We start from the raw sequence: 15724 nt of genomic DNA, 5'->3' as shown, positions 1-15724 counted from the left end.
AGGGCAGCAAGGGATGGCCGTCGGTAGAAATACTGGATCAGCTGCGGCTCGGGAGGCGGGGATCTGCAGTGGGAGGGGAGAGGGAGGCGGGGAGAGCGGATCGACATGGAACGTGTTGTGAGGCAGACGCCGACCAGCAAACATGCGCGAGAGACCAGGAAATGGTGAGACTATCAGGGCAGCAAGGGATGGCCGTCGGTAGAAATACTGGATCAGCTGCGGCTCGGGAGGCGGTAAATGCACCTCGGCTCACCCTTACAGCAGGAAGGCGGGTGCCGGCAATGCCGGCTGTTCATCAAGGGGGAGGGGGGCGGGAGAGGACACGGACGGCGGCAGACACCGGATACTGGATCAGCTGCGGCTCGGGAGGCGGTAAATGCACCTCGGCTCACCCTTACAGCAGGAAGGCGGGTGCCGGCAATGCCGGCTGTTCATCAAGGGGGAGGGGGGCGGGAGAGGACACGGACGGCGGCAGACACCGGATACTGGATCAGCTGCGGCTCGGGAGGCGGTAAATGCACCTCGGCTCACCCTTACAGCAGGAAGGCGGGTGCCGGCAATGCCGGCTGTTCATCAAGGGGGAGGGGGGCGGGAGAGGACACGGACGGCGGCAGACACCGGAGCAGGAAGGCGGGTGCCGGCAATGCCGGAACAGAATCGGGGGCGTTCCCGGCGTCGCGTGACGTCGGCAAAAGCCAAAGAATCTCGGGAACGCCCCCGTGTCTGGTCCGGCATTGACGGACAGGCCCCTCGTCCAATGGCTAGGCTCCATTTATGGAGCCAGCCAATCAATGACGAGGGCCGACCCAAACCCACACACACAACTCAAGAGGTTTTTTGGCACATGCGCAAAGCGCATGGCCAGTCAAAACCTAAAAAGGGCTTAGCACAGGAGGGGAAAAGGCCTAGCAGCGAAGGGGTTAAGAATCTGGGAGTCTGGCTCAACTGTAACCTGGATTTAAAAAAACAAGCTTGTAAAGTTGCAGCTAGTTGTTATAGACTTCCAAGGATGATAAGGAAGATTCTCCTTCCTTTTGATGCTAGACGAGTGTTAGTTCGGGCGCTGATACTTTCGCAACTGGATTAAGCAAATGCTGTGTATCTAGGAGCGCCCCTGGGAACTACCAACAGACGGCAAATTGATCAGAACTGCGCTGCCCACCTATTAATGAACATCCCTAAATGCAGCTCAGCCCTTATTAGCCTGCACTGGCTTCCCATTCAGGCCAGAATTAGCTTTAAGGCGCTGTGCATCGGTCATAAAGCCATTTCTGCAAACGTCTCCCCATTGATCCAATCTATGGTGCAACTATACCACCAACAAGACGTGGGATCCAGCCATAAACACTTACTCATAGTGTCTATGATTATAAGAAAGTTCGAACAGGAGGTCGACAGTTTTTGTACAGTGCAGCCAAGTTATGGAACCAAATTAATGAGCATATTCGCCTGGAATCAAATTATTTTAATTTCAGGAAACGGCTTAAAACCTTTCTCTTCGCTTAATCTGTGCTTTGTTGACTGAGGCGCCACATTAAGCGCTGGGATGCCCTCAGGTAGCCATACGCTATATAAATGCGTATTCATTTATTCATTCATTCACTACCAGCCACAAATCCAGAATACTACATTTTCAGTGCTCCTCGTCAATGTGATTACTCACATTGGCTTTAAAATTGAGGGAGGTTTTCAGAAACACAAAATCTCACCATAAGAGCAGACCTAAAAGGACCGAATGGGTGTTATATGCATTCATGTGTGTATTATGCAATTTCCACCCATTTTAGTCACTACATTATTAATTTGCAAATTAATAGACTGATCTCTGAATAGTTGCACTGTACATCTGAGAGAGCGTATTTAATAAGCACAATAGGAGCCCTGCATTTACACCAGCAATGCAGGATGCTGGTAATCTAGATACAGATTGTACTGGGCATGTTAAACCTGTGCTATCTCTGTCATCAATAAGCCACTGTTTGAACTTATGTTTTTCATTGGTCTTATCACGAGGCCATGTAATTATGTAAAGTGAGTAGGAATATTTTCCTGTGGATGAAGAATTAGGCGACAAAGTAAGAAAATAGTTGGACAATGCTGAAATCCAAAATTGCTATTGGGAGCAAGGAGGCGTGGGTTCTGACAGTGATGGAATACTGTGTAGCCTTTTTAGATCATCCTTGTCATATATGGTTTGATTTTAATTAGTCAGACACGAGATTTTAAATGAACTGTGGACAGTTTGTGAGTATAGAGTTCTTGAACCTCACTCTTAAAGATGGAGGAATAGCAACTAGAAAAGTCACCTTCAATGATGCGTTGTAGAACTACCATGAGCCTTTATTTGAAATGGGTGATGTGGTCTTTTTATAACCAAAAAGGATCAGCTCCCCAGCAGGACTATGTTTTTGAACAGGAGTGAAAACTTTAAGACCCTGTAAGAAAAGTATAATCTCTAGGATGGTGAAAAGCAATGTAAGGAAAACAAATTTGTGACAAGCATTGACAGTAGTTAATTGTATTTTTAGTAAAGAATGGCCAAAAGGAGAAAGTAAACAGTAGTTTCTTTTTTCCTCTTCTCCTATTTTTGGGTGCCTTGATTTTGAAAACAAAAACAGAATCTCTTATACTTAAAGTTGTACAACAGCCTCATGGAATTGAGCCTGACCCTTTTCAAGACATTTATACAGTTGAAGTGCAGACTCAGATGCCTGATCTGTAAGTACTCAGGAGATAGGTGGTCAAAAGCAGCAATGACATTTTGGTGAAGAATTTTGATGACATGCGAAACTGGGAAACCCACCTCATACAGTAGCCACCATGGCTACTAAGGCAGGAGGAATAGGTCTGGGTACACCACTGCTAGAGCAAGTCAGGTGCAAGAATAGTACTCTTCGTCTTGTGTTGTTTCAATTTAACAATCACCTACGAGAGGAACAGAACTGGCAAAAAAATACAGATTGGCTACGGTTTCTCATCTTGTCATGCATCACCCACTAACACTATTTAATGAGAAGGCTGTGTGGAATAATGTAAAGATGAAGAAATGTTTAGGTAGCAACCACAATGCAGAAAAATCTTGTTTGTTAAGAACCATCTTAGTGCCCTGAACAATAATTAAAAAACATTAAGAACTTTTCTGTTATCAGCAAAAATGAAAGTGATCGAAATGTTAACAAATAGAGGTGCTAAAAATGTTATGGGATACTAATCGACTTCGGTTAGGCTGACGAACCAATGCTAGTTATGTAGTAATTTTGAACCCAAAGCTACTGGCAAAATATATTTTCACCTTTGAAAGAGTTGTACATTTGAAGATATCATTACTCAATGTTTTTCAAAATAGTAAATTGTCTTGGCATGATCGGTCTCAATACAGATGTTTGATGAATGAAAATAGGACAACCATTCAAAATAGCCTTATAGCCCGCCGTAGCTGGCTATACCAGCTATTAAAGGCCCGCTCCAGCGGTACAGGCCCGAGCCGAAGGCGAATGACTTTAACAAGGGAGCGGGACTTTAATAGCCGGTATAGCCCAGCTACGAAGGGCAATAAGGCTATTAGAACATTCTGCCACTAGAGGGCAGAATGTTCCAAAAAATAAAAACAAAGGCCTCACGGAGTTCGAGGGATTTAAATTCCCTCTGGCTCCGAGAGGCCTTTGAAAACATTATTGGAATGTTGCTTTGCGGGCCTTTACCTGCCCGTAAAAGCATGGAGCACTCCATTGTCTTCAATGGAGCTTCCAACATTCCAATGTTCTAATAAATAATAGTTTACCCTGAGCCCTAGAACATGTAACATTTTGAATGCAGTGTGTGTGTATATATAATGCATTCGAAGGAGAGTGCGCCGTACTCAATCAGTTATTCAAGAAAGGATAGGCAAAGATTTACTGATAAATAACAAGGCTGCTACTACTGCAGCCATGCACACAAATAAAAGCATGAGAGGCACAGTTTATAGTAAATTGCAGGACTGCACAGTAAGAATATAAATAATGGGGTGGTAAATGTTAAATAAAATTTGCCACTACATCTTGGGAATTAGTAAGCAGGGATAAGCATCATATGACGCACGAGGAATAAAGTACCGTAATTTAGTTTGAGCATTCTAAATTCTGTTTGTGGTTCTATTTACCAAGTAATAGTGGATGTATAGTGCTCGGTTTATTTTGTCCCAAGGAAAGCTCTTGTTCTATTTTCTTGACTAAAGTATGTATCGCAGTTACCAGCTGGCGTAGAAGAAAAGTTTTCAAATTCCTGGTTGGAAAGCTGGGAAGAAAACTCCAGAATTTCAGCTTTTAACCATTCTGTATTATAGCTACAACCCATCTTCTGGTCATTTTCATAAGGAATCTAGGCTCTCACATAAAAAGAGCGTCTGAAGACCATACTAGGTCTATGGATACTGGGTGCAGCAATGCTAAGCCATTTTTCAAAATTCTTCAGCACTTCACAACAATGATCTCTAAAGTCCCCAGTTAAGATGTCTGCAAATAGCCTGGTTTGAATCCAGGGTATTTTAGTGTCACAGAAGCGGTGCTGGAACTGGCTTGCTGGAGTTTGTAGCTGGTGTCTATCTACTAATCTACTTATGTAGATAAATCACTGTTTGTCTGGACAGGAACTGAACGAATGTGAAATCTATGGCTTACAGTACAGACAATTAAGGAGACACAGTGAATAATCACTAAAAAATATGGGTCAAGGCATGGTATTTAATTTTTTGTCTCGACTTTACTTTGTTACACTGGGGGGAGGAAGAAATCCTCCATCGTTGGATCAAAGAAGCTGAAATAGAGGCCTTGCCACTGGGTTTCTCTATAGGCTCAAAGACTATTCATATCTGGACCTGCAGAATACAAAATTCTATTTTCTGCTTCCTCACACATCTATTTGCCGCACCATGAAAAGTAAGTATACCATTAGATGAAGGCATTCTCAATAGAAGGATTAAAGGAACGGAGAAAAGTACACTCCAGAGTCCAAGACAGTGCAGGTCAAATGTCTGTCAGTGGTGTCCTGTGGCATCAACTTCAAACTGATCTTAAAGGCTGTTTGTGCTAATGAGGAGATCTGTATATGGCAAAACACTGCTTCAAAGACAGTTCTTTTAAGGAACATAGGACCTCTTTCCGAGGTCACTCCAGCAGCAAAAGAAGTGGTACTGGTTGTGGTAACAGAGGGGTCACCACTACAGGATATGACCCGACAGAATAAAATACATACAGTAGGTCAAAAAAGTGAATTTGAAACCAGATAGCCTTAGGCATCAAGTGAAGCAAAACAGATCACCAGAAAAAGCTAATCCAACTAGATGTTCAACTAAAAATAAAACAATATCAATTGTGTTCAATGATCTTTGCTACATGAAGTGAAAAAAGAAATAGGATGACTTAAGGAACATGACTGTGAATTCTGTCCTAGTAAAACACCCGACTTACTCAATGAAGCAGTGTCAACATTATTGTATAAATCGGGTAATGCCTATTGCACAATTCAACTCTTTCTTTTGGGGAGGAAAACTAACCTCGGCTTTTTCATTCAAATAGAACGAAAAGTTTAGTCTAATTACGTCTATTAAATAACTGAAAATGTTGCCTTCAAATGGCAGGTATTGTTTACAAGATGATTTTTTTTTTTTTTAATCTTTACACAAGATGATTTTTTAATATAAGAATGTAATCTATTGAACTGTGTTCCAGGATATTGCACGTGGGGATTACATATTCAAATGTTTATAAATATCAATAAACATAATACAGAAATGAAGATCACTAATCAACCACAGACGACAATTCCGGCTGGTAAATGATTTTATCTGGAACTTTGGATTTCATTCACTTATTTTAGAGAACATTTCTGCTGGTTGTTAATGTTTTGCTGATGCACAGTGCTCCAGATGGATTTGTTTTGACATCTTTCCAGTTACATTAATTCAGTCTACAATGCATGAGTTCCGGAGTGCCTCTGATGCTAGTCTGCTGACAGTGTAGGTGGTAGTCTGGTGTGGAGCTTGAGCTGTATACAGCAAGGTTTTGAGTACCACCTCTCTGAACTGAAGGTGACCCTCAAGATCTATACTGCTGTAATGGCGCCCGTTTTACCACTGCTTCAGGAGCACTCAAGGTAGGGGCCCTGCATCATTTCTACTTGAAAGGGAGCACTGTAAAAAGGATAGACGTGGAGGGAAGTGCTCCGGCACAATAGCATAGTTTTAGAATGGTTATTGAATTCAAACCCCATTTTTTGAAAAAACGACGCTAACAGCTCTGTATCTTGCAGCTCAGCTCCCAGATATAATTTTGGATTTTAGTGCTTTAAAACTTAACATATCCACAAAAGACAGCGTGGAACATGAGAGACAAGGAGCCAAACAAAAGTAACACTTCTGATCAACGAAACCACGAGATAAACTTAACACATGAATCCTACCTCCTTGAGCCGCACGTTTTTCCCACCACCTGCTGCTTCCAAAAACAGTGCCCTTAAGCGTTTATCGTCCACCGACTTGGGAATGTTGTGCACACACAGCCTGGTTTTGGAGACAAAGATGTTCTGATCCTTCAGCTTTTGACGCTTCAGGTCTTCAAACTGATGGAGTAAAAAGAAAAGTCTCTTGTGAAAAGGTCACAGCACATTTAGAAGAGCACAGAGACAAAAGGGCAACAATCCCACAAAATAAACCGTTCTTCTATGTTATTATGTCATTATGGTTATAGATTTGCAAGCATACTTCAGAGTAGTAGTATTGAGTATTTCAAATGCTCTATGTAGGCATGGTGCCGGGATTACAGATCTAGGGAGAGAGCATGGTGGTTGTATTTATCAGATGATGCGTAGATAAATCACTAGCAGAAAGCACTGGGAAGAGGTAAGTTTTCTTGAAGAAAGGATTAGACGTCCTGGAGATTTTGTGCAGTGTGCTCCCCAGAAAAGTGCTGTGGTGGTATAAATGTGCTGTCTAGACATAAGATCTTTATAAAAATTAAGTGGCAGAAAGGGGTCATGAGCAGAGTTTGAGAGCGAGAAATTTGCTGAGATGTTTGAATAAATAATGGGAATTTGACATGTTGCAGACCTAATATACAGTTTTGAATTTCATCTGTCAACTGATAAAGCCAGGCATCTGTTTGGCACAGTTCCGCTCAGCGTGCCCAGACGACATCCTACAGTGGCATACTAGGACAAATGAATTTTAATTGCATTTAATTTTAAAGACTTACGCAGAAAAATGTTCAGTTAAGTGCAGGCCCCAGACAAACCTCAGCAAAGAAGTTTTTATTTTCCAAGGAACAGGGTTTATAGATAAAATAAGTCATAAGGTGCCTAATGAAGAGGATTACCAACATGCAATTTTGGCTGGTTCACAGGAGGAGTGCGCCATCAGTGAGGTGCGGGCCATTAGTGAGGAGCCAAACAGAGAAACCTAATCACCTCCTCACAAACTACCAATCAGGTTTCATATCTGAATTCAGCACAGAGACCGCTACCTTGAAGGTGCTTGGTGATCTTTATCACATAATAATCAAGAGTGATTCCTGCTGACTTATATTTATCGATCTTTCCATAACATTTGATGCTGTTGAGCAATACATGCTTAAAAGTGTTCGAATGTAGAATGAGGTTCCACAACCAGGTTCTGAATTGGTTCTCTATGTATCTTTCTCATAGAAAGAAAATGGTTAAGATCAGGAACCAGACCTTATCCATTGAACACAAAAAATGCAGTGCCCTCTCCGAAATCTTAATTAGCACAAACTATAGGAAGCTGCACAGTACAACTCTTTTTGGTATACTATATAAAGAGTCCAGGTATTCCCTTATAAGTGGACAGGAGTTTTTTCTAGCCATTCCAAGGTGCTCTTCTAGGGTATAGCGTGGTCGAGCAGCCTTAGACTTATGAGAGGAGTGTTAGACATCTGCACATACACACATCAGTCAATAAATGGTACAAAGACTCAACAAGGAGATCCACACTCATTTATAAAAATAACACGTATCTTTATATATATTTAGGAACCAGAATCAATACAATGAGGTAAGTACGTTTTACAAGAGAAATACTTTTAGGTTTTAAAAGTCAACAGTGCTATTTTCATAGGCAGCAATGTTCTCCTATGAAGGAAAAACAAGTACCTCATACAAGTTCTTCACAGCAAATTATAAAACCAATCCTCAGGACTTAGGCTGAGTACAGGGCAAGGTCAAAGGCAGCACTAGCCGGTCACCTCCAGGTGTACTAGGGTGGCTGGGTGCAGTGGGGCAAAACAGCATTGGGTGCCCAATGTTAGTCAATGGGGATCGGTCTAGTCGAAAAGAGGCTGCAGGTTTAGACTGGGAGACCAGTCAGACTGAACCAATAGGTGGGCTCAGGCCTATGATGCTACGGGACGTAGGAACACCTTGGGTCCCCTTTCCAGGGGCCAGGAGCGACGGGGGAAGAGGTACCTTGAGGCGTTGGGTTTTCAGCATCGGAGACACTTGCGGTAGAGCAGGCCTGCACACAGAGGCTGCAGGCAGCATAGAGAAGTCCACAGATGGGCAATCCAGGGTGGACTTAGTCTCTGGAGGGCTGGGGGACCAGGCAGTCAACGTTAGCCCACTTCAACTCTGACTTGGAGCAACGGGTGCAGTGGTGCTTGCCAGTGTCGGGTTTTTCCTCACAGTTCTCTCTTGGGTGCCTGCAGGGGAACAGCTCTGCTGTTCCACAGGAGTTCCTGAGTCTTTGGAAAAGTACTGGCAGTCCTCCCAGGCTTTGGAGGCACAGGACCTTGCAGAGCGGGACTCTGGTGCAATTGGCAGGAATAGGCGAACAGGCCGGCAGGTTTGGCGCCAAGTCAGTTGCCTCTTCCTCAGTTCTTACTCTTCGGTCCTCCTTCTTTTGGTCGCCAGGATTGTATTTCCTGGTGGCAGGGGCTCCTCTAATTACTAGATTTAGGGACGTTAGGGGAGTGTAGGGTAGTAGCCAATGGACTACTTACCCCTGGGGTCACTGCACCCCCTAGAAGGCCACTTCCTGTGGGAAGTGGGCATAACCCTGTCCCAGAAATCCTACGTTTGCCATCACAAACATAATAGACTTCTGATTTTCGTATTCACTTCAGGTAGCCCACCTTAGGGGTGGAACTAGCCTGAAGGTGAACACGTCTCTCGGTACACATTTTTCCACCTGACCAGGCTCAAACTAAATAGGGCCTGGATTGGGGAAGTGGCGGGGGGGGGGGACAAGGTTGGTTGGCGAGTCAAATTTTTCTCCAATGAGGGAAGGCAGATTCGCATACCACCAAAGGCGGTGGGCACTTTGAAGCTCTCAGCCTGCCAAGCGAATTCGCAGGTCGTACTGTGGGAGGCTGTGGAAACACCTTCTGCCCAAGCAGGCTTCGTTCCTGATCTCCCGAGTGCAATGGCGCCACCCCTGGGGGTCAGAAACTAGTCTGTGGTGGTAGGCTGGCTAGGACCAGCCAATCAACACACTAGTAGTTGGTAGGTTTTTCAGCAAGTAAGTCTAAGGTGCCCTCTAGGTGTATATATTAATAAATCCATCCCTGGATTGCATGTGGGCTTATTAATACAAAATGTTAGATATGAAACATTTCTAGTTTCAGTGAAGCCATCACATAGCTGGGAAACTAGTTTTTGTCCAGTGTACAGCACATGTACTTAAAATGGCTTCACTTGTATTTGCAGTAATTGAACTGGACAGCACAGGGGTATGTCTGCTCATGCAGATATGTCCTCTTGTAATATAATGCACCCTGCATTAGGGCTGTAAGGCCTGCTGTAGGGGTGACTTACAAATATTACACGCAGCATTAGGGGACATGGCACACAGGTATGTGACATGTCACGCTTTCACTTTTTAGAGCACCTTGACACGCAGCCTGCAGTAGCAGTCTGTATGAGTTTGGTGCTGAGTCCCTTAGAGTGGCACAAGATATGCTGCAGCTCTTAGGGACCCTCTTTAGTACCCATGCCCTAGGTACCAGAAGTACCACTTACTAGGGACTTACAGAGGTGCTAAAGGACTGGTCACTTGGGGATCAAATGACCAGTGGTCTTATTTTGGGTAAAGAACACTGGTACTGGGGACCTGTTTAGCAGGAGCCGAGTGCACTACAGTCAAAGTTGCATCAAATGCCAGGAAAAACGTGGGAGGACTACTGCAACAAAAACTCAGTTTCCTCACCAAAATTATTCAATCTCTCTCTCAAACGTTTAAACAGTAAGGGGTTTTGATGTCACAATACATCAATATGTTGATAATCCACAGTGCATTAAAGAACTTCCACATGCTATCTTCACCCTCAAATGCTGGTTAAAGAAATAGAGCAGTGGATGTCACACAATACCTGACCAAAAGAAATAATAATCATTGTATTCTTCTCAAGCCAAAACTAGACACTAATCTTAATAAACTCAAATATTATTACCACACATCTCTCTACTCATCTGTGAAATCCTTCAGTGTCACCACTTAATGCCATTCATAATCTGGCACATTATCAAATCCGTAAACTTTTCTCTACTCACTTAAATAAAAAATAAACACCTTTTAAACACCCAATCAGTTGAAAATGGGAGCTCGTGCACTTATTTCTTACTTGACCTTGGCATCACAATTCTAGCCAGTGTGCCCTAGACACAGCTCACTCCACATTAAAGCAGTCTTTCACATCACACCCTACTAATAGCTACAAAGATAGCATTAAATCACCCATCTTCAGTGTTAAAGAAAATTGGCCTCCAATCATGACTAGAATAAAGTTTAAACTCTGTTCACTAACTTACAAGGTCTGTATTTCTGCACCACTCTTAACTGGCATCAGTACTCACTATTTCAGAAGGGCAGAGGAGAGTTGAAGAAAACACACTTCAACTGGAAGCCCCAAATCGGATGAGATCTCTAGCAATAAAACAATACTTCACTGGCATCACAACTAGCACTATCTTGCTTCTGCTCAGCTCACAGACAGAACATCTTGCCTTCTGTAAGTGCACCTACTCCGACTTCTTGGCTAACCTTGTAAGTATGCCACTGAATTTGTTATGTTCATTCCCACAACCCATTAGTTGAATCTGTTATTGTAATCCTCTCAATCCCAGCAACCCAGTACCAATCTTGTAAGCTTCTTTTGTTACTTGTAAAGTGCACTAATGCATTTTAAGCACAATACCGCTACAGAAAATGGAGAAAAAAAAAACATTACAAACTGTGTTCTTCAACCTCATCTCACTGACCCATTCCTAAACCAAATGCCTGGTCTCTAGATCTGCAGTACTGAATATATTCCAACACTGTGAAATGGCTTCTGTGGCACAATGAGCAGAGTGGTGTGAGCCCTGCACTTACTCGTGCTCTTTTGTCAAGGTCAGCAGCACTCAGTCCTTCCGCAGCTTTTGTCCCAGCACGAATCACTGCAGGTAAGAAAAAAAAGGCGAAGAAGGTTAAAAGGATAACATTCAACACTAGGTTCATGAATTCCAAAGGCTTCCGAAATGGGTCTTATGAACACTATGGAAAGCGAAGAATCCAACTGCACTACTGCTCGTCCCAATTGAGTAGAAAACATTCTTTGAAACACACCAACACATCTGTTCACTGTTAATCTTACATTTCTTCATTAAACACACATTGGTCTTCACCATATGTATAAAAGAGAGCATCGAAATAGTATGTAGCAAAAAAGTTTAAAAGGCAGATCCAACCAAACTTTAATGCAATTAAGACTTTCAGGCTAGACAGTGATTTGACAGCGAATTTGTGAGCTTCAGGTCAAATAAAATGAACAAGGCTAGGACTGTCTGACACAACACCACAATCTACAGCCTTCCCCCATTTGATCCCTGCTCATATTGTACAAAATGTTGTTTGTTTTTACTGGTTTAATTTAATCAAACTCATCAACTTATTGAAAGACTTCTGTTTCATAAATAAAATATGAAAAAAAGACAAAGGCTAAAGGGACTGAATGGAAAACAAGTAAGTTAAGCTGCAATAGCAGACACAGGGGATAAGCGGTCATTAAAATACTTCAAAGTGAAAGTAGATCCCAGATTAGGGCTGAGGACATTGGATGGCTTTTGGGTGAAAAATGAACAGCCTGTGGTATAAGCCCTCTTCCAGAACTTTATATAGATAGATGGGGATTAGGGAGGAAATGTAGCTCTGCTGTGAGATGTAATTTGTCCCTTACAGCAGTGTTGTCAGTGGCAAAAAGGTTGTAAGCAGGGCATTTTTTCAAATCAGGTCATTCTATGATAAAGAAGCAATGTGTGGAAAGAACAACCAATGTGAAATTTTACAGTGTTCACTAAGTTGTCAGACACAATGCGTGGGAAGCTGGCTCTTTATGTGATATATCAAGAATCTGACATACCATGTAAACAGTACAGGGGTTCCCTTATGAGTGGACAGGGGCTTGCTATGCAATCCCAGAGAGCTATATTAGGGGGGTATATTGTCGAGCAGCCCCAAGCTTAACACAGAGGAGTGCAAGACATTTGCAAATACACACAATGATAAATAAATAAAGGACGCACACACGACTCAAGAAGGAAATCCACAACAATTAATAACAAGCATTTGCAATGCAATAGGTCTCGCAGTTAGAGTTTAAGCTAATGGCATTGTAAATGACAATTCCTTTTATTTATGTTTTTAAAACTAAAACAAAAATAAAAGGCAATGTTAGTTGCAATGTCCATAGCTCAAACTCGCATAAATGCAAGACCTATTGCATTGCAAATGCCTGGTCACCAGAGGGCTGGAAGGAGCTTGTGCGAGCACTGCTCTGATGACTGTTTGACGCGGCTCATGCACGGGCAGTGGTTGGCATTGGTACGAGGAAAGTTTTTCGGAAAAAAAATTGAACTCAATTACTAGCACATTCATCTCTGACTGCAACCTCTTGATATTTGTAAAATAAAGTTCAGTTTATTGAACGCCTATTTTTTTTGTTGTTTTTTTTTTAATCAGTGATTGCAACTTGTATCAGTTCTATATTTGTAAATAAAGAATACTTCAATACAACAGGCTTCGCATATGAAGTTAGCCAGTGATGTTCTGAGACATTGGAGAGGCTAAGCAAACTCTTCCATACAAAAAAGCATTCCTGTGCAACCACACTCTTGCCACCCTGGCCAAGTTCAGTGCAACGTGACGAGAGCACACTTGTGTACCTTAAACACAGCGTTAAACGGTACCCATATAGGACACATTGGACACGTGGGCCTTCCAAGCCCACACCACCTCCGCCTTTCAGACCCTACCGGTCAGATGCTGCATTCAAGTCAAAGAAAAGAAAAAACAGCCTGGAGCAGCACATCAGGCATGGACCTGGGAAACTTGGCAGCTACTACAAGGGCGCCATGCACAAGTGACACACGTTCGCTACACAACTGACAATTATAATGTCAAGGTCTCCATTTCTTTTCCTCAAGATCAACTACATTATTTGACCATAAAACAATGGCAGGAAGAATGTATACATATTGGCAACCTGTTCATACCTTATCATTTTATGTTGTCTTTGACTTGCAATGCAAATAATGCCAGTTACCCTGTCTGAGCTGCATCTGTTTAAATGCCAATAAAATATGTTATTAAAAACGGCAGTGCAGCTTTAAGGCCTGTCTGTAAGACACTTGGCACACAGAGGTCTTTTCTGCCCATATGAGGAGGCGGGCTTTCTCCTTCCGGATGCTTCAGATCCATGCTGTCTCGCGGAGCTTGCAGTTCTAGCCTCCACTCGAAGTTTAAATTTACATTCTCCAAACCCACTGAGCCGTGGGGCAATACATTCCACTGTAGGTGCTAATTAAACTACAGTTTTACTGCAATTGAACAGGGAATGAGAGGGCGATTTTTTTTACCTCCCATCTAATCAAGTCTGACACGCCTCTGCTTCATTCCCTCAGGCCAGTTTCTACTCCAAAATGTCGCCCCTTTTTCTGCCGAAATTTGAGGCAGGGTTTACGTGGTTGCAGAGAAAGGCCCTATGCAGGGACGTAGGTGGCTACAAGTTAATATTAATTAAAAACGACAGCTTTGTTTCACAGAAAAAAATGCTCAGTGTCCACTAAATCATGAGATGTGGCGAGGTAGAAACAGCGTGCATAGTGCAAGGTAATAGATCACAAAACAGCTACCCACTTATAACACCATGGTAGGCCTACCTGCATCCCAATTTCCTTGGTTCAATGGTAGTGGTGCTGGCAGAGCAGATTTCAATATGAATGCATGAGTGTGGCTCATTTACCCAGTTGTCATGAAGAAACTACAACTCCCAAAATGCACTCTGCCCCACCCATAGCAGTCACTCTGTGAAGTAGCGCTCAGTCCCTCTGTGACGGGACTTGCTGTACTGGGTCTATGTGGGCTACTGTATCACTGGTCCAGATCTCAGACATCTCTCCAAGCACTCACCAGGCGCAAGCTGACAGAGACGCAGTGAGCATGCACATCGGCTGTCCGGACGCAAGCTGAAAGAGACGCCATGAGCGTGCACATCGGCTGTCCGGGCAAGTGCACATCTCCTGTCCCCCTTCGGACGCAAAACTCCCAAAAATACATCTCGCCGAGGTGAGCAATGCATGCGCTGCATCGCTAGGCGAGACCTAAAAAAATAGCAAGTACCTCTATGTATGTTACGGCACCAGAGAAAAATCGTTCAGGTAAGTACGTTTTGAAATATAAATTCTTTTCACATTATTCACATAAAAAAATGGTCACTGCAATTTCAAAGTTCTGCAATGTTATCCTAGTGAAGAAAGAACAAGTTCTGCAAACAGGTACAGTACATCGACTTACAGGACCAATCTCCAGGAGTTCTGTGCTGGGGGCAAGGTCCAAGGCAGCACCAGCAGTATACAATCAGCTGCACGAGGGCGGCCGGGTGTCGGTAGCAAAACTGCGTCAGGAGCCCAATATGTTTCAATGGGGATTGGTCACTGTAAAAAGAGGCAGCAGCCAAGCTCTGGCTAGGAAGCCAGTCGGGCTGAACCAACAAGTGGGCTCAAACCCTGCGATGCTTGGGCGGGGAGGACACCATTGGTCCTCTTCTACAAGGTCCAGGGGCGATGAGTGCAGAGGTATCCTTAGGTGTCAGGTTTTTCCTTACTGAAGCAGTCGAGTGAGTCGGCATGCAGGCGACATTGGGGAGTTTAGGAGGGGTGAAACACCGATGGACTTAAGATCTGGGGGGTTGGAGAAACTTGTTGGCACCGTTGGCCCACTTCAACTCGGGCTGGAGGCACAGGTACAGTGGTGGCTGCGGGTGACAGTTTTTGGTGGTTCCAGAGACCTCGGAGTTTTATCTTGTGGTGGTTTTTTAGAACAGTTCTGCTGTTCACAGGAGGTCTCGAGTCTTTCAAAAGCAGGCAGTCCAACCCCCCCCCCTGCTGCTTCTCTTCTGTCTGCTCTTCAGTGTCCTCTCTCTTCTAAGGTTGTCTGCAGGAAGCGGGAATAACCCTGCCCTAGAATTCTTAAGTATGCCAACACAAAGATGGTTACTTCTGAAAAGTATTAGCCTGGACGTCGCAAACCTACCGGACCAGCTAATTTTCCTGCCTGTCCAGGTGCAAGGGAGCTCAGGACAGAAGGGTTGGGGGCTTCCTCTCCAGTTTCTTTGAAGCTTTCCAGCCCAAGGAGGCTAATCAGCAGGTCATCCTGTGAGAGAGGGGTGTTGCACCCTCTTCCTGGCCAGGCTTTTGTTCTGGA

General features: G+C 43.6%; 1 protein-coding gene across 1 annotated transcript in view; it reads right to left on the bottom strand.

Moving 5' to 3' along the window:
• RBM28 (RNA binding motif protein 28) overlaps nt 1-15724 on the bottom strand; it is a 150996-nt gene that overhangs the window by 33684 nt on the left and 101588 nt on the right. Inside the window, exons 13-14 of the mRNA XM_086918872.1 lie at nt 11357-11421; nt 6439-6597 (exon numbers count right to left, since the gene is read on the bottom strand). Of these exons, the coding sequence (XP_086774998.1) occupies nt 6439-6597; nt 11357-11421 (224 nt within the window). The remainder of the gene's footprint in view (nt 1-6438; nt 6598-11356; nt 11422-15724) is intronic.

The sequence above is a fragment of the Lissotriton vulgaris genome, chromosome 1_1 (assembly GCF_964263255.1).
Source record: "Lissotriton vulgaris chromosome 1_1, aLisVul1.2, whole genome shotgun sequence".
Taxonomy (NCBI): Eukaryota; Metazoa; Chordata; class Amphibia; order Caudata; family Salamandridae; genus Lissotriton; species Lissotriton vulgaris.
Note: the sequence above shows the minus strand (reverse complement) of the source record. Positions and strands in the feature narration are given on the sequence as shown.